The 26,408-nt window shown below is 45.7% G+C and overlaps 1 protein-coding gene across 6 annotated transcripts in view; it reads left to right on the top strand.

Moving 5' to 3' along the window:
• kmt2d (lysine (K)-specific methyltransferase 2D) overlaps positions 1 to 26,408 on the top strand; it is a 71,161-nt gene that overhangs the window by 11,948 nt on the left and 32,805 nt on the right. For 3 of the 6 annotated variants that reach the window (XM_063208637.1, XM_063208635.1, XM_063208636.1), the window contains exons 9-28: positions 404 to 585; positions 2,923 to 3,074; positions 3,516 to 4,031; positions 4,495 to 5,657; positions 7,026 to 7,139; positions 8,722 to 8,838; positions 9,526 to 9,630; positions 11,956 to 12,137; positions 14,906 to 15,070; positions 16,009 to 16,118; positions 16,264 to 16,305; positions 16,858 to 17,046; positions 19,201 to 19,365; positions 19,860 to 19,976; positions 20,377 to 20,525; positions 20,885 to 21,020; positions 23,780 to 23,866; positions 24,167 to 24,238; positions 24,788 to 24,922; positions 25,184 to 25,268. In XM_063208637.1, coding sequence (XP_063064707.1) covers positions 404 to 585; positions 2,923 to 3,074; positions 3,516 to 4,031; positions 4,495 to 5,657; positions 7,026 to 7,139; positions 8,722 to 8,838; positions 9,526 to 9,630; positions 11,956 to 12,137; positions 14,906 to 15,070; positions 16,009 to 16,118; positions 16,264 to 16,305; positions 16,858 to 17,046; positions 19,201 to 19,365; positions 19,860 to 19,976; positions 20,377 to 20,525; positions 20,885 to 21,020; positions 23,780 to 23,866; positions 24,167 to 24,238; positions 24,788 to 24,922; positions 25,184 to 25,268 — 3,983 coding nt within the window. The remainder of the gene's footprint in view (positions 1 to 403; positions 586 to 2,922; positions 3,075 to 3,515; positions 4,032 to 4,494; positions 5,658 to 7,025; positions 7,140 to 8,721; positions 8,839 to 9,525; positions 9,631 to 11,955; positions 12,138 to 14,905; positions 15,071 to 16,008; positions 16,119 to 16,263; positions 16,306 to 16,857; positions 17,047 to 19,200; positions 19,366 to 19,859; positions 19,977 to 20,376; positions 20,526 to 20,884; positions 21,021 to 23,779; positions 23,867 to 24,166; positions 24,239 to 24,787; positions 24,923 to 25,183; positions 25,269 to 26,408) is intronic. The other 3 variants (XM_063208638.1, XM_063208639.1, XM_063208640.1) reach the window with 3 other exon arrangements.

Below are 26,408 nucleotides of genomic sequence, written 5' to 3'. Positions count from 1 at the left end.
AGCTCATGTGGTTGGCTGCTTAGCATCTTGCCCCTCCTCACAGTGCAAGTGTTTGTAAACGGGAAACCTATGTATTCAATTGATGTGTAGTGCTCATTTTTGCTGCCAGATGTAGAAGTATAAAATGGTTCACGTTTTGAATTAAATTAGCAGCGATTAATTAGCAGTGGTAATTAGAACGAAGATGGCATAATACTTTGGCTTTGCGTAGATTTCTAGTTAATTGAAAAAGCTTTTCAGTTTTGCTTATGTAAAGCAATTCATATGAAAACGCATACAAAACACACCACTATCAGTATCGACGTAATGACAGTTTTCTCCCTCAACCCGATAGACTTTTAATATTGGTGTGATAACTGACCTCTCTCACCTTCTCCCTCCCCTCTGTGTCTGTGCTCTGCAGAGGTGTCGTCTGTGCAGTGACTGTGGCGTAAGTGGTCTGAGCGTGCCAGCGGAAGCCCAGTGGTTCGAGAGCTACGCCGTGTGTGACGTCTGCCAGCAGCGCCGCCTCACCGTCTGCGGGGTGTGCAGCAAGAGCAGCGAGCCTCCAGACACCCTGCCACACCGCTGCCGCACCTGCCACAGGTCAGCACGCGCGCACACACAGGCACACACCTTTACATATTATCCCGTCGTGGATTTCAAAGTTTGTCCTGTCTTTGTCTACGCAAGAGACCATGCTTTGTATGATAAATGCATGTGAGAAAAGTCGCACATTGAAGTCACATTGAAAGTAAAGCTGACTTTGACACACACACACACACACACACACACACACACACACACACACACACACACACACACACACACACACACACACACACACACACACAGGGTAGCTGACAGGGGGGGCAAAGGGGACAGTTGTCCTGGGACCAGGGTGGGGGGGCGGAATTGGGTTCTCATTACATTGGGTGAGGGGCCCTTTCAAATTACTTTGTCTTGAGCCCAGCCAAAGCTGTCAACAGCCCTACACACACAGCTTACCCACTGCACAGGTGCAGTACTTGTCACAGGTTGTTACACACATGCACCTCGCACCCCACCCCCCGCAGGGCAGTTTGTACCCACACAGACCCCTCCCACCACACAGGGCAGTGTGGGAAGGACTGCTGCTGTAACTGACGAACATGAAATTTAAGGCACAATTACAGATAAGGGCACTGTTATTATTACTAGTGTTGATGTATACTGTTGTTTTTATTATTATTATTAACTATTAATTACTACTAATTATTATTATTACCTTCGCCAGAAGGTTATGTTTTGCCCGCCGTGTATTTATTTGTGAATATGTTTGTTTGTTTGTTTGTTTGTACTTCGTCTAACTCAGTCAAAACTGAGCCGATTTTTATGAAATTTTGTGGGATTGGTCATGACCCAAGGAAGAATCGATTAGTTTTTGGGAGTGATTGGGTCAAAGGTCAAAGGTCAAGGTCAAAATGTTTGTTTGTACTTCGTATAACTCAGACAGAACTGAGCCGATTTTTATGAAATTTAGTGGGATGATTGGTCATGACCCAAGGAACAATTGATTCGTTTTTGGGAGTGATTGGGTCAAAGGTCAAGGTCACGAAAAGGTCAAAAACGTACATTGAGCCGATTTTTATGAAATTTAGTGGGATGATTGGTCATGACCCAAGGAACAATCGATTACTTTTTGGGAGTGATTGGGTCAAAGGTCAAAGGTCCAGGTCAAGGTCACGAAAAGGTCAAAAACGTAAATTGAGCCAATTTTTATGAAATTTAGTGGGATGATTGGTCATGACCCAAGGAACAATCAATTACTTTTTGGGAGTGATTGGGTCAAAGGTCAAGGTCAAGGTCACAAAAAAGTCAAAACGTAAATTGAGCCGATTTTTATGACATTTAGTGGGATGATTGGTCATGACCCAAGGAACAACCGATTACTTTTTGGGAGTGATTGGGTCAAAGGTCAAGGTCAAGGTCACGAAAAGGTCAAAAACTTCTTTCTTTGCCAAGCACTATATGCCAGAAGAACGTGTGCATGCTGAATTGAATAAGAGGTCAAGACTGGGCCAAAAATGTAATATTACGATATTCCGGTCCGATTTAAATGAAACTGACACCAAAATTTGGAGAATGTTATGCCCCACACTTTGAAGATGGCCAGAAAAAAATAAGTGGCGTAGGCGAAGGTTTGCGCTCTACCGAGTGCCCATTCTAGTTATTATTATTATTATTACGTTTTTACTGTGATTAAGCCCTTCAACAGACGGCACCATTCCAGCAGCTTTTGGTGTTTTGGGGTGTGTTTTGGTGTGTGTGTGTGTGTGTGTGTGTGTGTGTGTGTGTGTGTGTGTGTGTGTGTGTGTGTGTGTGTGTGTGTGTGTGTGTGTGTGTGTGTGTGTGTGTGTGTGTGAGAGAGAGTGTGTGTGTAGTGACGCAGGGGGCGACACCCCCCCCCCATCCTTTTTCCAGGGAATACTATGGACATTGTACTAGGCAGAGAGACTATGGACACTCCTGGACACTTTATGAACACTTTGTCTTGGCTTCTATGTGCCACTTGGCTAAGGCACATGTTAACACTGTGGACTTTTACACTTTATATTTGGTGTGTGTGTGTGTGTGTGTGTGTGTGTGTGTGTGTGTGTGTGTGTGTGTGTGTGTGTGTGTGTGTGTGTGTGTGTGTGTGTGTGTGTGTGTGTGTGTGTGTGTGTGTGTGTGTGTGTGTGTGTTAGAGAGAGATGCCTTGGCAAAATGTATGCAACAGTAAGCTATATATGATTATTTTATGTGTAAATATGTGTATTATGTCTTGTGGGTAATGTCTTTATTTATGTGTGTATGCTACTTGGCACCTTAATTTCCCTCTGGGATCAATAAACGATACTCTACTCTACTCTACTCTACTCTCTAGTCTGACTCAGGGTTGTCTGTGTGTTTGGGACCTGGCAGGTGGGTGCACGGGGAGTGTGCGGTGATCGGCTCCTCGGAGGAGAAGACGGTGTGTGTGCTGTGTGGAGTTGCTCCTCCTGAGGCCCCCACAGAAGTGCCCGCTCCAGTCGCACAGGAGGAGAAGACTGAGGAGGAGGTGCCCATGGAGCTGGGTGAGTGTGGCTTTTTGGGGGTTAATCTCTGTTTCTCGGTCTGGGTTGTGTTTCTCGAAAGCGTAGTAATTGACAATGGGAAATTGCATTGCAAACAACAAAGTAAGATAGTAAGTAACATAGTTAGCAACTATGGTTTCGGAAATGCACTCCTGATTTTTTTAGAGGCTTGAGGGAGGTTCTGTCATGGGCAGACCGGTCCATAAATAAAAACATGGACTTAATATCCTTACCTAAAAAAAGGAAAACACAAGGCAAAATGGAATTAATAAAGTGAATTAAATCATAGTCATTTAAGCTTGAACTCATCTGTATTATATAGAACAGTGCAATGGCACAGGTCTGGCCTTCTCACTGTGGTTAGGAACGCAGCGTATACAAATACCTTTTTGACCCATGAGGCGTTCAGCGGTGGTGAGCATATTGTGTCGTCTTTTGCAGGCACAGAGGTTGAGGAGGTGGTGGGAGCTACTGAGGTGGAGGAGGTGATCATGGAGGAGCAGCAGCCGCAGGAGGAGGAGGTGGTGCCACCTCTGACAGAGGAGGTCACGGTCACGGAGGTGCCCTGTGAGGTGACCGTGGACACTGAGGAGGTCCCACCACCGCCACAGTCTCCTATGGAAAGGGACACTGCTGCAGAACCCCCTGTGGAAGACCAACAACACACCACTGAGGGTTCTGTGGAGAAGGAGCAGTTACCCACTGAGCCTCCCAAAAAGGAGGAGGAGGAGGGTGGCGTCCTCCCAGCAGAGGAGGCCTCAGTCAGCGAGGAGCTCCAGCAGCAGCAGCAGCAGCAGGAGGAGGAGGGGGTGAAGGAGGGAGGTGAAGCCCCCTCTGAGGCTCCTGTCAACGGGGAGGCCACTGCTGATGCTGCACCTGCTCTGGAGAGTGAGGCTCCAATGGAAGAGGAGCAGCCAGTTACGACAGACGAGACGTCCGTTAACGCTGAGGCTTCAGGTAAAAGCAATATCTGTAATATCAGTGCAGCCAATATCAATCCAATATCTGTGCACACAGCACTAAACTGAACATTGTTTCATTGAATTACATTGTCCCTTTCACCTACTTCTGTGTATAGTGTATAGTGAAAAGGCTATACAATAATGTGCCTGTCTGTCTGGTCTCCAAGTAAAATATGAATGCAGATGGGAAGAGATAAAACATATCTTTGCAGTAGTGCCGTTCCTTTTTTTTGGCTCTATCAAAACTCGAGTCATAATCCTCGACGCAATAACTTATCTGTGGTGAATCACTCCCCTTAAATCAAAAAATTCTGTTGCATGGAAATGCGAAAGATATATGGCGATATCTTAAGCGTGGTTCTGCAGTGAGTGTAGCAACAGGTTGTTTGAGAAGCCCCCCCTGTGTCCTTGCGAGAAGGTCAAGTGCGCAGTTTAACTGTCATGCCTTTTGTCAACAGGAGGAAGTGGAAGCGTTGAACAGGAAGCCGCTTGCCTAACTGCTGCCAGCAGCCTCGGAGGAGGAGGAGGAGGAGAGCAGCAGCAGCAGCAGCAGGAGGAGGAGGAGGAGGAGGAGGAGGAGGACAAGAGCAGACACATGGAGGAGGCAGAGGCAGCGTGCCAGCCCATCCGGCCGAGCACAGAGAGCCATGTGGCAGACAGCACAGCCCGAGCACAGAGTGAGACGGAGAGCCAGAGCGTGACAGTGCAGGGAGAGGAGCACAAACGGCAACAGGAGCAGCAGCAGCACTTGCAGCCTGAGGAGCAGAAGGAGCAACAGAAGGAGGAGGAGGAGGTGAAGCCTATGGTGCCAGACACTGAGGAGGCCACCAAGGAGGAAACCTCTGACAGCACGACTGTTGCTGCATCTGCTGTTTCTGTTGCTGAAGCTTCCAGTCAGTCTCCTCCTCGCCCACAGACTCCTCCCACGGACTCCCAGGAGGCGGAGCCTGTAGCCATGGAGACGGATGAGGCCACACCCTCTGAGGAGCCCGTCGAGGGTTCTAAAGAAGGTGTTGTGTCGGAACCTGCGACCACTGTCAGCACGACGCCAACGCAGGCTGAACCAGAGGCTGCGACTCCCTCACTTCCCGTGGAGGAGCACAGGCCTGGCCAGTCTGAGGAGGACGAGGAGCCTCACCCGCAGGAGCAGGAGGAGGAGGTGGCCGTGGAGGAGGAAGAGGAGGAGCAGGAGGAGGCCACATCGTCTGCGAAAGAGGAAGAGTGTGCGGTGGTGACGTCGGCGGTGACTAATGATGAAGACGAGGATGACGAGGAGGTGGTGGTGCGGCGCGTGAAGAAGAAGCGGCGCGTGGACCCTCTGGAGGCCGAGGGCGGCTGTAGCGGCAGCCTGAAGCCCGAGCTGCTCCTGCTGGGGGAGGCCTCCAACATGAGCCACGGGGACGCCGCCGGAACCTTCCTGGACCACGAGTCCCACCACGGGGCGTCTGGTGGCGACGGTGACGGTGCCGACCCGGACTCGGAGATGAGCATGGTGCCGTCGGGCCGCCTGCGCTCGGACTCGCTGCTCACGGAGGAGACGGACGACTCGCTGCCCTACGACCCGCTCAAGCCCGAAGGGGTGAGGCGAAGAGGCTCGCCGGGACGATCCCGCATCAGACAGGTGAGAGCCACGACGGTTAAACATTAAAGGAGAACTTTGGCCAATTTCAATATGTTGATCCAATATGTTATCTTTCACGCTACCCTTGACTTGTCAGTACCCAGTGATGCTGCGTTTTTTGGCTCAGCCCTTTCCGAGATCTGAGCTATTCTAATGGGGGCAGACTTTGTTTACATTAATAACCTTCTTAACATAGTAGGCCTACTCCAAATATTGTCCCAAAAGGAATCGCTGTTTGCTAATTGTCTGCTGATGTTGCATAACCTTTTGGATGTTATTGGGAACAAATCAAGATGTGTATTTTGAAATGTAAACATACTCAGCCCCATTGCAATGACCAGGATTTCGGAAAAGGCTGACGAAAAAAAAATTCTCAGGTACTGCCAGGGTGAGCATTACAACTGCCAAACAATGCATTACAACAATGTCAAAAGAAGTGGCAGAAGTTATCCTTTAAAGGCTCTTTATATGAATCTCTCTGCACAACATGGCATGATGCCAATGCGTTTAGATAACACGCCAACTTGAACCGCCCCCCATAAGACAGGTGAGGACCATGACAGTTAAACTGCTCAATTTATTTGAGCTCAGATGTCAGGTGGTACAACCATAGCTAATGCCCAGAAATGAATTAGTAATTGGTAATTAATATACTGCAACAAATAATCTTTTAAGATAATCCAATAAAAGCAAATGAGAACATTTAATCTCTACAATAGTGGTATTAGTTGGGCTTGCATCCCCTTTGCGTGTGCTACTATTACTACAACAACTTCATTGACCCAAACATGTGTTCCGTTCACGTGTGCCTTTAGAAATCCTTGGCAAGACCGAGACCATAGCAACCATTGAAGTTAAGGTTGATCTCACTTTTTTGTGATTACTTTCCTTGATACAAAGAGCACCTGCTTTCAGAGATTAAAAAAATCAGTTTAGCAGCACTCCTGAGTGAGCACCATGTTGTTGGTATTTTAGTAGGTGAGGGGACCATCACCTGAATACCTGAAGCAATTGTAAAGAAGTGTTCTTGAAGCGTTAGAGTGATAGGTAGCACTTCGACTTGAATGAACAAAACCCTGCACAGACACAGGAATCGGCCTTTGGAATACGTTTTGTAAAGCAACCTTGTGAGACTTCCCAGTTGCCATGCATGTTGGACCATGAATAGATAAAATCCTGCCGAGTACTTATGGCTATTTTCTTTTCTTTTTCCAACTATGATCACTTTATTTCGTGAATAAATTCCAACCTGAAATGACCACAAACACACACACACACACACACACACACACATTTTGAATGGTGTTTTTCTTCTTGTCTTGTGTGCATATGTAACGTTGTGGTGTTGGCCCGTGTTTCCCTCCCCAGGGCCGGGGCAGCGGTTTCCCAGGGAGGAGGCGCCCTCGTGGTGGCGGCGGCACTGGACGGGGAAGGGGGCGCTCGCGGTTAAAAGCCATGGCCTCCTGCATCGATGCCTTCCTGGTACGTTGGTTATCCAACCACTAGCACGGCTACACCTGTGAAGGCCCATTCACACCCACAACAGTGATTAGACCGATAACTATAACTTTAAATATTGTTTTAATTCTAGTGCTTAACTCTAATGAATGATATCGTTCACATATCAACTATAACGGCAGTTGCATGCTGAACAATACCGTTGGGATGACTCTCTGGTGCCGTTTACACGTAACTGGATATTTTTATATGTGGATATTTTTTCTCCTGGTTGTATTGGTTTTGCATTGGTTTTGGCCTTCCGTTTCCCCGTAGCAGACATTTAAAATCCTGGGGCCTCATTTATCAAGCGTTCTTAGGCACAGATCTGTGCGTAAAGCGTGCGTGCGATCATTCCTGAGTAAAGTGTGGGATTTATGAACATGTACTTGAACGCAGAAATGTCCCTAAATCTACGCACACCTCAGACCATGCATGCGTGCGAGTGGAAGAATCACGAAATTGCAAATAATATTGACCGTGCAAGGTACAGTTTGCTTTGAATGACAACGGAGTATGACAGTGTGATATTTTACAGTGTTTTCGTCCATGTGTGTCTCCTTCTATTACTTATTTTGAAACACTGTCCTCCTGTCGACAGGACCTCCACTTCTGCCGCGGAAATGTTTCTATCTCCGCACTTCCCGCCAGCACTTCGACTGGCGCGTGTGTTCATGTGTGTCCAAACAGGGTGGCGCCTTCGAATTAACATGGCATTTGAATATATTTTAATACCATATATGGTTACTTGGAGGCGTTTCGGGATGCAAATTACCCAGAATGCGCGCGTGCACAGTGATTTGGAAGGTGTGGGATTTATCATGCAGACACGTGCGTAGGAGCAGCCAACGCACGTTTGATGAATCCCGATTTTTCTGTACTTGCGGACATTCTAAATTTCACTCGTAAGACACATTCTACGAACTGATGATAAATGAGGCCCCAGGTATAAAAAGCAGGACAAAAAATATCCTGTTTAGGGGTCTGACACGCATTTGTTGTTACAATGGAGGATTTATTTTTATCCACATGTTGCGTTTACACCTCAACAGGAGAAAAAAATACCCTGTTCAAAAAATATCCTGCTACGTGGAAACAGCACCTCAGTGTTTTTCTGAAAATCCATGTATTGATGCCTTACTGGTATGTCAGTTAGACCACCACCAGCACACCTACACCTGTCCCCAGCACACCTGTCCCTCGTCTCTCAAGTGGCCGTTACACCTGTCCATAGCACTTTCTCCACACGTACACCTGTTCAACAGGAGATCTGGTTACTAAACACTGCCGGCACTGGTGCGTGTGCGCGTTCGCTTGAGAGAGGGGATTTCTGGTCAGCTGCTGTAATGGGGGGGAAGGCTGTGATTTCGTTACACTGTGCTTGTTTAAGACACTCACTCACTCACTCACTCTGTGTGTGCTGATTCCAAACCTGATCTCTCGCTCTTGCGCTCTCTCTCTCTCTCTCTCTCTCTCTCTCTCTCTCTCTCTCTCTCTCTCTCTCTCTCTCTCTCTCTCTCTCTCTCTCTCTCTCTCTCTCTCTCTCTCTCTCTCTCTCTCTCTCCAGCTGAGTACACTGACCACAGACACTGGACCGAGCAAGGAAGAGGAGGAGGAGGAAGATGACACCATGCAGAACACCGTGGTGCTCTTTTCAAACACTGATAAATTTGTCCTGCTGCAGGTCAGTAACAATGTTGCATCATCATCGTTATCACAGATGAAGAGCCCAGCTCTCAGGAGATGAAAACTACGGTCTCTGCTCTGTCTGTGAACTGCACACTGATCATTTCACTAAATGGCAACCTAAAAGCCAGTGTATATATAATCCCTCCTCAATGGGTAAACATAAAAAAAGGATTGCGAAAATGTCAAGACATTTTGTGCTCCTTTGGTATGTCAAAAGATTTATCTTTCTAATGCTGGAATGTCCACCTCCTGTGTCATGCCTACAATCATAATCATCAATCGCGGAGGAACTGTGGTGCAGTCCGCTAAGCCCCCCACATATGGGCTTGCATGCCCAGGGGCACCCAGGTTCGAATCCGGCCTGGGTCATTTCCCAACCCTTCCCAATCACTCTCTCTCTCCACACTCACTTCCTATTGTTGCTCTTAACTATCCTATCTGCACTAAAGGCAGAAAGCCCATAAAAAAGACCCCTATATTTTTCTAACTTTTTTATTTTATTATACTATTTATTGTTGATTGATGGAGACTGGGACTGCAAACTTAATTGCCCACAGATTAATTAATAAAGTTTTCTGAATCTGAATAATCAGCCATCACTGCTGTCTGAGCAGGTATTAATTTACCCCTCCACTGCCACTTTGTCCCTCATCTCTACCCCCTCTCCTCCCTCCCCCTGCAGGACATGTGTGTGGTGTGTGGCAGCTTCGGTAAGGGGACGGAAGGCCAGCTGCTGGCCTGTGCTCAGTGTGCCCAGTGTTACCATCCATACTGCGTCAACAGCAAGGTAAGCAATCAGCAAGCACTGCATGCAAGCACACTGTCATCCAATGAACACCATGAGAACGACTGCTTAAGAAAACACCTCAACAGGGCTCCAGAGTGCGACCAATTTGGTCGCACATGCGCCCATTTTTTCCCATAGTGCGCCTAAAAAATATTTTTAGGCGCACCGGTGCGACCAGCCATCAGTAGAACAAAATTAATTGCCAATGCTAAACACCCATTTTAATGGCCATACAATTAATAGTCATTCTGCAGTAGGCCTACTGTAACTGGCCCATCACACAATAAAACGTGTCAATGCGTCATTCAACTCCGCTGAACTATCTTTCTCCCCCTTCCTCTCGCTGAGGCAGCCCGACGTTTCAGAATAAAATGTTCGACTTCGCTAAACTATCCGAGTTCACGTGTGCTCGCGAGTTTGTGTTCTCAACCAGGGGAGTTTTGAAACGGACGAGAGGGTTACAATCACGGGGGGAAAACGAGATGGCTTGAGGATATATGAAACATCAGCCACTGATCACATAAACGCAGACGGGTGCGCAGATAATAATGGTCCGCTTCAGCCGCGTGCAGAGCTGGCCATTCAACAGGTGACACTGTCGGGACTTCTATGAGAGTTATTTGATATCGACTCCTAACTGCCTATCTGTCGGCAAGGCATCGTTCATGCACATTGAGACGGCACGAGGGAGTGAGCGCACAAAATTGTGCTGTCCTGTCGTAGTGCTAGCTAAGATACCACAATCATCATGCAAAGGGAGAGCGCTAAAAATGGGGAAATACAAAACCCAATTCACCTCGGATACCACTGTAAACTAATGGTCCGTTTCAACCGCGAGGAGAGCTGGCCAAACAACAGGTGACAGGCTAGTCTCTCGGGACTTCAGTGAGAGTTTTTTGATAGCGACTCCAAACTGAATATCTGTCGGCAAGCCATCGTTCATGCACCTTGAGACAGCACGAGAGAGATAGGTGGGAGAAGCGCGCACGAAATTGTGCTCTCGTGTCTGTTCATAGCGCTTGCTAAGATAGATACCCAATCATCATGCAGAGGGAGAGCGCTCAAAAATGGGGAAATACAAAACCCAATTCACCTGTAAACATAGGCTATTAGTGTCTAATGATTTTAAAAATCATGACATTTTTAACAGGGTTTGAAAAATATCTATCTATCCATCCATCTATCTATCTATCCATCCATCCATCCATCCATATCTGTGCTTGTGTGTAGCCTATTGCTGAAAATTAAAGCTTAGGCTAGCTTAGGCCTACTTGTAGCCAGGATGTGGTAGTTATGTAGCCTACTGTCATGTCTTTTGAGGAGCACATTTGGAAGAAGCCTCTAGCACATGGAAGGCTCCAGGTCTTTTAAAATAGCCTAATAATAATTTCATTAATTATTATTCTTTTTCTTATTCTTCTTCTTCTTCTTATTATTATATTATAAGGCCTATTGCTTTTGTATTAGCCTATTATTATTATTATTATTATTATTATTATTATTATTATTATTATTATTATTATTATAAAGCTGGGGTGCGTGCGTGCGTGTGTGTGTGTTGGGGGGGTGAACATTTGGGTGCACCTAAATTTTGTGCTGGTGCACCTAAAAAAAAAATTTAGGCGCACCAGTGCAACCAGTGCAAAAAGTTAGTCTGGAGCCCTGACTCAACCATTGAACTCTCTCTCTCAGTGAATAAGCTTGGGTACATCTATAATTATTCTTTTAGATGGACGTATTTACAGCAACACTTTTAAATTCAATTTATATCATGTGTGTTTATGTGCTTTAGAGACTGAGATATTCAGTTTTTTATAGGCTGACAGTACCTTTGCCCAAAAAATTTCTTCAGCATTTAGCAGGCATTTTTAACAGGTGTTTTAGGCATTAATGGGTTAACTGATGTTTAGGGATGCTGGTATTGGTATCGGGCCCCAATACTTGCTCATTATACTCAAATACTCCACAAACACTTTCCTATACCAGGCACTGATGTTGCCATTATTAATCTCGTCACATTTTGTCGACTTGAAAGCAGCATGGTAAAAAAGCGCCTCCTCATACATATGCTAACACTTAAATCTGCATGTGAATGGACAATAAAGCCAATATCACAGGTGGAAAAAGCAAGACTGTGCAGTGTGCATTTATTTTCATTGTATGTTGTTGGGGGTAAAAGTGTCAGTATCTGTTTTGAAAACCGATACAAGTACATTAATTTCTGCTCTTGTCGATACCAAGTACAAAGGGAAAGGGAAAGCGAAAGTGAAAAGTGGTCTGGTGCATCCCTACTGATGATCCCTGCCTGCCTCTCTCTTCCCCCAGATCACCAAGATGATGCTGCGTAAGGGCTGGCGGTGCCTGGAGTGCATCGTGTGTGAGGTGTGTGGCAAGGCCTCGGACCCCGCGCGTCTGCTGCTCTGCGACGACTGTGACGTCAGCTACCACACCTACTGCCTGGACCCGCCCCTTACCACTGTGCCCAAAGGGGGCTGGAAGTGCAAGTGGTAATGGGACTTTACTTGGGTCTATTTGTTTATTGATTTTTTTTATCCCTAGTTGTTTGTTTGAAATAGTTACTTACTATTTGGGGTGAAGTAGGGCCAAAAAATGAGTCAAATTGTGTTTAATTATGGATGGATGGATGGATGGGTTGGTTGGTGGGTAAGTGCATTGATTGATTGATTGATTTAATTATTTATTTAGGCTTTTAAAAAAAAAATCTGCTCATTGGAAGTTAGAAATGGTAATGATGCTTGTTTTCCTTTTTTTCGTCAGCTGTTTTTCTGAAAGGGCTTCCGATTTACTGTTTGGAATGAAGTAGGCCCTATAAAATTGGTTTTAGTTGGGTCTTTTTTATTGATTTTTTTTCACAGATTATTTTTGAGAAAATGTCGTCTGTTCTCGTGTATGAAGTCATATATAATGGAGGAGGGAGCCTTTCTAGACTCTGAGAATACTGAGAGCAGAGAGCTGTCATAATTAATGTGATGAACTTCTTGGGTGTGTCGGTTGTGGTTTTGCTCTCCCAGTGAAATGGCAGCTCATTCATAACACATGCGCGAAATAAAATTCTCAACTTCTCACCTTGGCAGCTGTTTTTGCAGCTTTACTTCTAAATTAATCCTGACGTTCACAGTTGTCAAAGGCAAACTTTTTGACTAAATATAGCTGCAAGCAGCAATGCGGGGCCAAGCAGTAAACTTGCCCAAGTCGCCACGGCAACAGAAGGAACTGCAGCGCCCCCTTTGGCCCAAATCTCGCCAATGTTGGTGTGCATTCCTTGGAGGCGAGTGTGATCATGTGAACCAAGTTAAGTTTGAATCCGTTAAAAGGCTGCCGAGATATGAGCTCACTTCCTGTTACCTGTTGGTGGCGCTAGAGTGTTTGAGCTAGGGATCCGATTTTTTTAGGGGGGGAAGTCATGGGATGGACTAGAGTGTGTGCAAAAAAACATCCAGCAGAATCTGACAAATGGTTGCTGAGATATGACCTCACTTCCTTTTTGCACCACTTTTACGACAATTTTGATTGGCTGTCACGGGCAAACTATAAGAGGTATAAACAAATCTTTGAATACCCTGATGCCCATCAGTCTGAAGATGATCTGTACCTTTTTGCAGGTCATTCTGACAATAAATGTGGGACAAGTAGCATTTTATTGAATTTTACAAAATTCAAAATGGCAGATTTTCTCCTGTGGGTTGACATGACATCATATAGTGTGTTGGATTCGGCTTGGCCCAAGGATTCTAGTGATAGTAATATATTTTACATCGGGCATATGATGTAAAATCTACAGGCAAAAATGTAGCTAATATTTTGACCTGTTGGTGGCGCTACAGAGTTTGAGCTGGGGATCTGATTTTTTTTTGTGGTAGGTCATGGGATGGACTACTATGCGTGTGAAAAATCCTAGCCTAATTCGACAAATGGTTGCTGAGATATGACCTCACTTCCTGTTTTGCCACTTTTACGACAATTTTGATTGGCTGTCACGGCTAAATGATAAAAGATATCAAACATTCCTTGAGACCCCATGTGTAGCTCAGTCCAGAGATACTACATACCAAGTTTCGGGCGTATTAGTCAAACATTGCGGGAAAAATAGCATTTTTATTGAATTTTACAAAATTCAAAATGGCGGGAAAACTATCCAGGCGGAAAATGACGTCATAGGGTGCGTTGGATTCGTCTTGGCCCAAGGATTCCAGGGATACCAGGTTTATGAAAATTGGCCCAGCGGTTCAAAAGTTACAAGCAGAAATGTACCTGCAACTTTGACCTGTTGGTGGCGCTAGAGCGTTGGGGCTGGGGTCCTATAAATTGCTGTGGGTAATGCTGAGACTGGCCCAAATGTGTGTGCCAATTTACAGCATTTTCCTACCTACGGTTCTATGGGCTGCCATAGACTTGCTAAGGAGAGGAAAGAAGTCAACGTAATAATAAGAATACCAGTTAACACTATAGGGGCCTTCGCCAGCTTCGCTGCTTGGCCCCTAATAATGATGTGAAGGTGTCTCCATCAGCATGCATGCGCTGCGCACATGAGGACATGCAGCAAAGCCAAACGTATGGTCCCACTATGTGGGTTTTATGGAGTTGTCGAATAGTAATTTTGACCTTTTTTTTCTCATGACCCTGACAGACATGCATTTTCTGTGGGATTCATGAGATTTATTAGCCTGATTATCATCGACTTTCAAATCTCTTCGAGACTTGGTCTGACCAAGAGCATAACGATTAACATTTCCCAAAAGGCATGGTTGACTCGCCTCCCTTGATTTCCTTATTGTTGTTTGCTTCCCGAGAACGTGGGAGGAGTTCCTGATATTTTGGGAGCTCAGAAACGATATTTGTATTGCTCTTGGTCTGACTAGAAGCAATGGTGAAGGTGGGCACTAGGAGGGCATGGCCTGGCAAGGGATTTCTGCCTTGCCTGTAGCATGGGCCCACCCACACTTCATGTGACCCTGCTGAAAATGTAGCCAGACTGTGCTGTAGTCATTACAAAGTGATATCCAGGCCGCCTCTGGCCTTTCCAAGCTCAAGTGCTGTATTTGTCACATGCATTTCACATTGTAGTGAAATGATATAGGGGTCATCCTCCTCTTTGCATATGAATACAAATAAACCGCATACAAAAAATATAGATAAACAGAATAAAAAAAGGAAATGAGAAGTCCATCCCTCCGTCCCTCCGTCCCTCCGTCCCTCCGTCCCTCCGTCCCTCTCCCTCACTGCTCTGTGTTTCTCCTGTGTGCCCTCCTGGCAGGTGTGTGTGCTGCATGCAGTGTGGTGCCAGCTCCCCGGGGTTCCACTGCGAGTGGCAGAACAACTACACCCACTGCGGGCCGTGTGCCAGCCTGGTCACCTGCCCCGTCTGCCGGGAGAACTTCAAGGAGGAGGAGCTGCTGCTCCAGTGCCAGCACTGTGACAGGTCGGCACCAGCGTGCGCGCGCGCACGCACACACGCGCACACGCGCACACGCACACACGCACACACGCACACACGCACACACGCACACACGCACACACGCACACACGCACACACGCACACACACACACACAGCACTGTGACAGGACCAAGACACACACACCAAGACACATTCTCTCATGTACGCTCACACACAGACACTGTCATGCGTACAGACACACGCACACATTCTCTCATGCGTGCACACATATTCTCGCATATGCGCACACACATTTTTTCAAATGTACACCTTCTCTCTGTCTCTGAATCTCTCTCTCTCTCTCTCTCTATCTCTAACACTCACACGCATTCGCGTGGAGGTGAACACATGCGTAGAGATGAACTCTGTCACACACACACACATACAAAGGGTAACGGTACATTCTCACGCGCACGCACACATTTTCACACAGAGTTTAACACAATCACACACGCACACACACACACTTGCGCAAAGAGGTGAACAAGCTCATGCTCACAGAGGTTATATTTAAACATGGAAATGTGACTTATGTATGCGCATTTCTATTACAAAATCTTCCCGGGAGGTTTTTATTTTATGATTTCAATACTGAGTGTCCTATATCTTTGGATTGTGCCAGTCATTTGCATTTTCTCTCTCTCTCTCTCGCTCTCTCTCTCGCTCTTGCTCTCTCTCTCTCTCGCTCTCGCTCTCTCTCTCTCTCGCTCTTGCTCTCTCTCTCTCTCGCTCTCGCTCTCTCTCTCTCTCTCTCTCTCTCTCTCTCTCTCTCTCTCTCTCTCTCTCTCTCTCTCTCCTCACCTCAGTATCTCTCCTTCTCCTACTTTCTGTATCTGTCGATCTTACTTTGTCTTCATCCTCATATATTTGTTTTTTCCCCTTACATTTCATCCCCTTATCCCCCTCTTCTCCCTCTCTGCAGATGGGTGCATGCTGTATGTGAAAGTCTGTACACTGAGGATGAGGTGGAGGAGGCGTCTGACGAGGGTTTTGCCTGCACGGCCTGCATCCCCTTTGTGCCCAAGCCTGTGGGTGAGTCACCACAGCTTTACTCCTGTTTAAAGATGCATTAGAGCACAACAACGGCTGCAGCTGATTTCAAAGAAATCTTATAAAGAATAAGTCCGGGTGTGTTTTTTATACCTCGCTAATGGTGTCCTGTTTCTCTTGTGTACAGTGATTTCCCCCATGATGTCGGCGTTTAAGATCAAAGAGCCGGGTGAGTATTTCCCACGCTGGTGGTTGTTGATGGTGGTGCCATTTTTTTTGTTTTCGTTTGATGATGGGCGATACTACAAATGCTGATCAAGACCTCAACATTTGTCATTGAAGAGCGAAAGCCACCCAAAAGTGTGAGATGAGTGTCACAAAGTGTCAGGTTTTAACTTAACTTTTACACTTTGTTGGCTACGGTGCACCCCGTCCTCCACATATCAACCTAACAAAGTAGTGAACTTTTTTTGAGCAACTTTGGTTTCAGAGAAACTGATTCTTGCTTTTTGAAGTTTCAAGCAAATGTAAACTTTCTGTCGAATGGGGAAAAAATCCGAAACAATTTTAATCTTCAAAGATCTGAAACTCCTTTGCACAGCCAGGTTCCAGGTGCTGGTGAGGTGCAGTCATCAGTAATCCAAAGTAAACAAGAAGGATCACTGCACACTGGTGGACTTGACTTTGCCGCTTTTTTAATTGTTTTATAATCATAATAAGCATTCTAATCTTGTTGCTGTGTGTGTTGTGTTATGTTCTGTCCCGTCCCGTCCTCCTCCAGAGCCGCAGTTCTACCGTCTGGAGGGCGTGTGGCTGACTGAGTCGGGGATGTCCCTGCTGCGCAGCCTCTCCATGTCCCCCCTGCACAAGCGGAGGCAGCGGCGCTCCCGTCTGGGCGGCCTGTGTGGGGAGCTGGGCCACGACGGCCTGGAGCTCAAGGAGGTCGACGGGGACGACCCGGACGGCAAAGGTCAGAGTTTAGTGTCACTAACAAGCTAACCAGGGGGTACGTTTCTTGAAAGCGTAGTTGTTGGCCAGTTTGCAACTTGTGTAGTTGCCAATGGGAAATTTCATTGCAAACTATGGTTTTGAGAAATGTACTTCAGGGCTCTAAATTAGCCTTTTTTCATCACCTGCCAAAATGGCTGACAGATGTTGAGCTTAATCACACACTATAATGGGTTAAAGTAGCTAGTAAGTTTCTTTTTCTACCTGCCAAACTGAATTTTCAACAGCGTTTGGCCAGTTAGCTGGTGTTCATTTAGAGCCCTGATGCTAACCGCTGGTGACCGATGTCCAAAAAGCTTAGGGAGAATATGACCTCACAGACAACGTTTTTTTAAATTCGACATGGAAAAGAAAGCTGTTGTCGAGAGCTTTTTTGTCTAGAAGGGGATGAGGGGAAACGGAGTTAACGGTCACCACGTGCTAATGACTGCTTAAATTATGCTGACTAGCTGAAATGATCTGTCCTCTACCCTGCTCTTAACAGACCATAAACATTCTCTCTTAATATCTCCAAATAACATCTCTTCAAGTTCCCCATGCTGAGGAAAAGGCTTGACAACCACATTGTAGCTATATTTTTATTTCCTAAAAAATTATGGCGAAATTAGGTCTCAAAGTGATGTGAATGTTAAAGGGACACTCCACCCATTTTGCATTAGGCTTTCCATTGCTAGACACCCAGTCATACTTTTGAATGGTCTTGCAAAAATCTCTCAATTCCCCCTGAGATAGGAGAAACCCGCATGCATCTCTTAACACTTCCTATGTCAATGATGTAAAAATGGTCATTTTGCATCATCGACATAGGAAGTGTAAGAGAGGTGGATTTCTGTTGAGACTACAAGCCTTTTTCCCACCTTTTCAACCCCGCCCATAGGGGGTTGGACCTAATGCTCTAACAGACCTATCACAGATCAGTGTCCCAGTGCTTTTGAAATCACTGGCATTGAGGCTCCGGTAAGCAGTGTTGCCAGATTGGGCTGTTTCCCACACAATTGGGCTGCTTGAGATAGCCGTCTGCGGGTAAAAATGGCATTTTACAGGAAAACTCGCCCAATCTTTCCCATCGACATCAATAGAATTGGGCGGGATTTAGTGCTTCCAGGTGGGTTTTGAGCATTTTTTGGGCTGGAAATCATCAGCCTCATCTGGCAACACTGCCAGTAAGTCACTGGCATAGCTGGAAAGGAGAAGCTGGACCACACTGCAGCTTAGTTTTCAAGACTTTATTTTTTGCACACACCCGACCAACGTTTCGGTGTTGCTACACCTTATGAATTGTCTACAATTTTGTCCTGGTGTTGGGGGGTGGGGTCAATTACCTGCAATGAGATCAGACCAATTTAGCCAAACCAAGTAGGATCACCTGTGAATGTCAAGTCTTGAAATGTGTGTCTCTCTCTTGCTATCATTCGACTCTGAAGAAGGTGTAGCAACACAGAAACGTTGGTCGCGTGTGTGCACAAAATAAAGTCTTGAAAACTAAGCTGCAGTGTGCTCCAGCTTCTCCTTTCCAGTGATGTCTGTCCCACTGTGATGCACCTGCAAGCAGGGTTGCCAGATGAGGCTGATGATTTCCAGCCCAAAAAATGCTCAAAACCAGCCTAGAAGCTCAAAATCCCACCCAATTCTATTGATTTCTATGGCTAAAATTGGGCGGGTTTTTCTGCTAAATGCCATTTTTACCCGCACACGACCATCCTAAGCAGCCCAATTGGGCGGGAAACAGCCCAATCTGGCAACACTGCCTGCAAGCTGAGGGAGGGATGATGCATAGAGTCCCAAATAACTGGGTGTGGCCTGTGGAACTTGAGCATCGCAGTGCATTATGGGGATTGTTGTCACAAATCCACAAGCACTAAAAAGTCATTTTCTGCCTTTTCTTGGCCAAGAATGCACCAAATTAGAAATGTATGTTACTATTATGCTACTATAAATATGACCCACTTTCAGTAACATATTCATGTCTCCACCGGTGGAATGCCCCTTTAACGGTTACGTTTGTGATTGCTAAACTGAACTTGTGAAAATGCGTCTCATGCTCCTCTAGTTAGTAACATGGTGGTGTATGTTTTGCGTGATCGTTCAACGGAGAACTCTTTGTCCACTTTAACAGGTTGCGGAGACGCGATGGAGTGCGAGCCAAAGGTGGAGGGTCTGGGCAGCCCCGAGAGGGAGGGAGGCGCGGAGAGGGAGGGCATGGAGGGAGGCGCAGGACTGGAGGAGACGGAGGACAGCAAGAAGAGAAAGAGGAAACCCTACAGGCCAGGTAGAAGACTAGGTAACTCTTAACTTGACGCCAGTGTCATATGCATGTCATAATAGTGTCATGACACTGTCATAAAAAAGTCATAAACATTATGTTCATGTCATAAACATTTTTTGACTATTGGCCTTAAGTGACATTCTGTTATGGCAAAGACAAGGTTGTCTTTGCCATAACCGAATGTCACTGAAGGCCAATAGTCATAAAATATTTATGACATGGACATAATGTTTATGACACCTGCATAACTGTGCCATGACACTGTAATAACATGCCTATGACACCAGCGTCAAGTTAACTGTTACCGAAAACTACAATTTATAACCAGCTGTTAGTTTCTAAGTCCCTTTATTGAGGAAAAGCTTTCTGAATCTCTAACACCAACTGTTTTTCCTCAGCTGCCCTGTTACATACATTACGTACATTTGTGGCACCTCTTCTGTTATTTATTTTACTAATAAACTTTGTGTGTGTCTGTGTGTGTGTGTGTGTGTCTGTGTGTGTGTCAGGCATTGGAGGGTTCATGGTCCGGCAGAGGAAGTGCCACACACGGCTGAAGAAGGGTCATCTCGCCATGCTGGCCGCCGATACGGACGGGCTCTCGCACGAGGCCAAGTTTGAAGAAGGTACGTGGATGAAGAACCTGATTCAGGCTTCTAACCTCTGACCCTTTAAAAAATATATTTTTATTTATGGTATTTTTTGTTACAAGTTGTTGCTTCTCCCCCTTTTTTCTCAAAGACAAGTAAGAACAAAAAAGAAAAAAGAAACTTGAGGTCATCAAATGAACGCACATCACCTGACTCATTATTTACCTATGTTGTTGGTTCTTTCATTCATATAGACAGACCATTTTCCCCACTGTCTTTCTCCAATTTCATTTTGGAGCCGCAAGGAATAGGTCATCTGCTCAAGGAGATGTAAATGTTTTACCAACCTCTGACCCTTTTGAAGTGGCGAAAATCTGTATCAGTCACGCAAAGGACTTAATTGGTGTTTGATGCCCTTCTCTTGTGCTTTGTCCAGCTCATTGTTTTTTTTTATCAGGTGCCCATCCAGACACTCCCATAGAAGGTCCTGACGCGAAGACAGGGGATGGGGAGGGCGAGCAGGCTAAGAAGCGGCGGGGTCGCAAGAAGAGCAAGCTGGAGGACATGTTTCCCGCTTACCTGCAGGTACGTATCAGGGCACGAATAGACCAAGCGCAACATGAGTGATTCCAGCGACGGAAGTTATTGACTTTGTATTGAGTCAAGGGAGACAGAAGAGACAAAGGCGATTCGGGTGACTAGAGTGACAGTTTGTAGTTGAACTCCGGTGAATATTATGCACATTAGCTATGATGCGGTCCGGCAACAACCGCCACAGCCAATGGGAATGTTGGAATGCTTGCATTTTGATTTTAACGGACACAATCTGTTGCTTCTATCGCTCATATCGCTCATGCTGCAAAGCAGCGATTCTCTGTCGCTTGATCTTGCCTGTGCCTGTATTCACACAGAGCCATAACCGTAATGTGTTTTTCCCCCTGAAGGAGGCTTTCTTTGGCAAGACCCTGTTGGATCAGAGCAAGAAAGCGCTTCTGGTTCCCCCCGGCCAGAGACACGCTCAGGGCCTACTGCGACCCCCTCTGCCTGGGCAGGGGCCGCGACCTATGCCTCTGGAGCCAGGTGAGAAAGAGAACACACCCTTATCTCTCCTCAGTGATGAAAAAAACAGAGAAGCAGAGGCTGTTTTTCTTAATGTATTACTATTATTTTCTTGATTTGATAAGGATTTCCTGTTTTTTTGTGGGGTTTTTATTTTGGTTAAATTTGAAAATACACTTTGACAATGGGAGTTGGAGTTTCCTAGGTGGACTTTCACGACTTACGGAAAGCTTACAAAAGCTTACAAAAACATTGTCATTATACCAAACTATCACATAAAACATCAACAACAACAACAATTATTATTTCGGTATGGTTGACCCACCTCCCTTAGTTTGCTAATGGTTGTTTGCTCCCTGACAAAGTGGGAGGAGTTCCCGTTTTTTCAGGAGCTCAGAATCGTGTTTGTATTGTTCTTGGCCTGACTAAAGGCAACGCAGAAGGTTTGGCGCCACTAGGAGGACACAACCTGGCTAGCACGCCGGTGCCTTGCCTTAAAAAAGTTCTTAATTAACAATTCCTGATGTTCAATCTGAAAACTCTCTTCCAAACCCATTGTCGTGTGTGTGTGTGTGTGTGTGTGTGTGTGTGTGTGTGTGTGTGTGTGTGTGTGTGTGTGTGTGTGTGTGTGTGTGTGTGTGTGTGTGTGTGTGTGTGTGTGTGTGTGTGTGTGTGTGTGTGTGTGTGTGTGTGTGTGTGTGTGTGTGTGTGTGTGTGTGTGTGTGTGTGTGATGGAAATGAGCACCCGTCCACCTGCCGTGGACTGGTGAATTTTTCAACCCACCAGTCACTTTGACGGGTGAAAACTTTCACCTCCACTCGACCAGCCAGAATGTCCAATTGTTTTTTTTGTACAATGGGTTTGGCCATTCTTCACCCTAAAATTGATTAGAATGCAGAACATCTGGGGGAAGGTCCCCACACCCCAACCATGTAAGAAGTCCTCCTTGCTGGTGTTAAGGACATGGTCAACCTAACGCAAACATATAAATATATAATCATAATAATCATTCCATTCCAAGAATAATACTCATAATAATAATAATAATGAACAGATTTCGACTACTATTGTTATTATATGAGTTGACTGGTAAAACGGCGAGTGATAGGTAAATTTTGAAATCTACCTGCCACAGTGACTGGTAGGGAAAAAACTCAAGTTCCACCCCTTGTGTGTGTGTGTGTGTTTGTGTGGATTTTCCTGCTGTTTTTTGGCCCTTTGCTAAGCACAGCTTGGGGTAATCTCCTCCAGTTTGTCATGCCTCAATGCTTTATTGTTCTCTTGTATATAAGTATATACTGGACCAGAGGTTGCGCTAGACTTTTTCACAGTCCGTCATTTTGACGGACAGGGTCGAAAAAAATCCGTCATCGCCTATTTTTTTTTAATTCTCCATCTCGTTTCTCAATGTGGGGGGTCGCGACCCAGCACCGGGAACAACACATGCGCAATTGCGGCCAATTGAGAGTAAACCGCTGTGAATACACCCCCTTTCACTCGACATTCACTATCCAACTTTGAGGATGGAGTCAACTTTGCTGTCCACTTTCTCTCTCTGCCCTCCTCGTTGCACTAAAGCTGCAGATATCTCTCGTGACGCGCATCTGATTCAGTGTTCAGCGCTATGGTCACCACAAGCACTTTTTTAAAAGACGCGTGGAGGGCTTTATCCAACAGCTGTCAGTCATCGTTTTGCTCTGATTAATACACCGATTGTAATACAAAGGCGCAGTGTTAAATGGGTTAACATGCACGATGGAAAGGAAAACCGTCTTGAAGCAGAAAGGTTTAGCCCAGGCAGTCGACAAAGGCACTGAAGCCTACAACAGGAAGACGACCAGATTTCGCAAAACTTTGTTGAAAAATGTCAGCGAGGGTAAAGGGAGCCTCTCTGTACGTAGCCACATCGGCTTATATGTTGGCTCTGGGAGCGCGGTAAAGTTGTCTGAATAAAACATATATCGCCTATAATGGGTGAACCAGCTATCGAAATGAGAGAAGGTTAGCCGTTTCAGGCAACGTTTGCCAAGTTGTAAGTTGCGTTGCCTGGTTAGGCTCTTGAATATCCGTCGTTTTTATTAGTTAATGTCCTGAAGCCGTTTTAGACCTGCGTTGCCTTTGAGTGAAGGTTCTGGCTAGCAAACATGCTATTCGCATATTTGTTTATGTTTCAAGCGAGGAGTTATGAAACAATGCTTCTATGAAGGGCGATAGAGGGACAACTTAGTCATTGGCAGAAAATCAGATAGTCGGTAAATGTAGTAGGCCTAGGTCTACACATAGTTCTGAATCTTAAAGTCGAAGTCACACGTGTATGGAGGCAACGTCTTAGTTATTTTAATTCATTATTTGAAACAAGTGGAGAGGCGCGCGCTCTGCTGCAGCCAGCCGCACAGCCCAGCTGCGGCGCATGGTATGACAAGCAGGGAGAGAGGGAGAAAGGCAAATGATAGCATGAAATTATCTGCGCTGATAACTATGCCTAATTTAAATGCATATTTGCTCAACTCGATAGAGGTGTAGGCCTACTTAAACTTGTAATTTATTTATCATCACCCTGAATATTGATCCGTCAAAATGACGGACAGGCTTCAGAATTTTCCGTCATCCTTCAAAAAAATCCGTCAATGACGGACATTTGTCGGTTAACGCGACCTCTGTACTGGACATATAATGTCTTGGAAATACAGCCAAATCAAAGTGACGGTTGTCTGCTCTCTGACTGGTATTATGGAAAGCTAAAAGCTGAATATACGGTTCCCTCTTCTTTATGTGTCAGGGGCGGAGGTGAAGGACAGAATGCTGGGTGCTGCTCAGCTGAAGCAGGAGGGAGGTGGAGGACAGTCATCTCAGGGAGTCGGGACGGGTAGGACGGACACACACACACACACACACACACACACACACACACACACACACACACACACACACACACACACCCTCTCTCTGTAACACACACACACACACACACACCATCTCTCTGTAACACACACACACACACACACACACACACACACACACACACACACACACACACACACACACACACCCTCTCTTTGTAACACACACACACACACCCTCTCTCTGTAACACACACACGCACGCACGCACAAGGTAAGGTGCTGTAATTTTTTGCAGTTAAAACTATTTTTCCTTAATGTTCCAGAGTCAATGGGGCAGTCCTCTTTGCTCGAAGATCAGGCCTCATCGGGGACGCAAGACAAGGACAAGAGCGAAGGTAGCGCCTCCCTGTGGTTCACTGTGGAATAGTAATTATTAAACAATTCTGACGAGTCAAGGGTATAGTAGGGGGAGGCTAATCCTCCCATATGCAGAATGGCTGCAAGCCATTTCTCCAAACTAGCCTGTCCTCTGTCCTTGTTGACTTGGGTAAAATCAGGTTTATATTGGACATCAGTGCTCTAAATGAGCTTTTTTCATCACCAGCCAAAATGACTAGTCGATGTTAATCTCACCAGCCATACACAAACTCACTAATGGGTAAAAGCCGTTAGTAAGTTGGTCTTTTCTACCAGCCTAAATGGACATTTCACCAGCCTTTGAACTGGTGGGATGGTGTTCATTTTAGAACCGTGTTGGACATCTATTTAGCATTCAGAAAATGAATCCTTGTGGCAGATCGAGGAAATTTGCCTATGTTTCAAAGTTTGTTTGACAATAAGCACTTTCAGACAGATCACTTTTCTATTTAAAATGTTGGATGAACGTCATGTACTGTTGAATCTATTTTCTACTAAGTGTGCTCTCTGCTTTGGTGTGGTTCCAGGTCTTCCACAGGGAGTAGAGAGCCAGGACTCTGAGCAGTTCTTCCGCAAGGTACTGGGAGGATCAGACGGGGCGACACTGGCCGGAGTGAAGACCGGAGAGGGAGACAAGCTCCCTCAGAGAGGACTTCTGCCAGGTAGGACTACATGGCTATTTGTTATGGTTGGTTGGTTGGTTGTTTATTTATTTATTTATTTCAGTACAAATATTGTAATGTCTTTCATGCAAACTGAAGCTCAGAAAAAAAAGAGTCCTTTAATTAAGATATACTAGCCAATCTGTGACATAGTTGTCAGAACCACAAAATTATTATTTTTTCCTTTCAAATTCAACTAGGTGATTGAATTAGGCAAAGTCATTCCATGGTTTTCTGTGGCATATGATGTGATGTCTGTAGGTGCCTCCCTGTCTGGATCGCTGCCCTCAGCTGCTGTAATGGACTCCTTTCCTGGTCTCAACCAATCACCCTTCTTGGACATGCGGTGAGTTTTACCAAAGAGGTTGGAATTTTAATCAAGAGGAATCAAAACACGCCCACTCAATGCAAAAGCGTGTGCTCAAGTTGGGTCTCCTAAGGGGGCGTTGTCCCCTCCTTCTTCTTCTCTTTTTGAGATGTTTGCACAAGACGTGTGCTACCGCCATCTACAGCGCTAAGAGGACTTTTATTCTCAATCTCAGGACTCCGAAGGTCTCCTATGGTCTCCTAAAGGGGCGTTCACCCGACATAAAGTGGATACCGGAAAATAACCAAAATGACGTATCTCTGTCTAGAATATCTCTTGTTTTACTTTATACGTCGGCTGAGTTGTGACTTGAAGTGTTTTCATGGTCTAATCCATAATACATCTAAAAATCAGTTAGGACCACCCTAAATGTGGTAAATATTTAAATTTTCCTTTAATTCCTGTGACCTGTTGGAGGCCATGATGTCTAAATAAATAAATAAATGAGTAGGTACCAAAGCCCATCACTAATGCACAGCCATGAATGCCTCAATAACTATTTTTTTCTTATTACCTCCGCCAGGAGGTTATGTGATCGCCCGAGTTTGTGTGTGTGTTCGTCACGCTGCTATTACATGGCCTGCCACAGGGCGCGCAAGGACCACTGAGGAGGAGCCCTGAGCAGGCGTACCTTCACGCAGCCACACCGGGGCAGAGCATTGAAGTGAAATTCTTACCGCAGTCAAAATCGCTAACAAAAAGCAGCCTTAGCTACAGCCTCGCAGATCGTTTAAGTTCACAATACTGTCACAAAATATTCATATAAAATGAAGCTCAAAGAAAGGCGCGCGCGAATTGCGTTAGTCCGCAGTGATTTGCTGCTTCCCCAATCCCCGCGCACTGAAGCCATCAGCACTACACAACATTCCATAAACTAGTTCCTAGACTTCATAACGAATGAACGCTGTGGAGTTGCGGCGAACAGTGATTTTCAATACGAAATAGAGAGCAGGCCCGGGTGCCAATCATCTGCCCACAGCGCCAAGACCAACTCGCAATAACCCTCATGAACGGATTCCCATGACTTGTTATTCACAGGTAGGAGGAACTTCTCCAACAAGTGTAGTGTCGGGATAGGCAATGTTTCCGCTAGCTGCGAACAGTCGAGCCGACATGTTT

Source organism: Engraulis encrasicolus, chromosome 10 (assembly GCF_034702125.1).
Source record: "Engraulis encrasicolus isolate BLACKSEA-1 chromosome 10, IST_EnEncr_1.0, whole genome shotgun sequence".
In the NCBI taxonomy this organism is placed as follows: Eukaryota; Metazoa; Chordata; class Actinopteri; order Clupeiformes; family Engraulidae; genus Engraulis; species Engraulis encrasicolus.
Note: the sequence above shows the minus strand (reverse complement) of the source record. Positions and strands in the feature narration are given on the sequence as shown.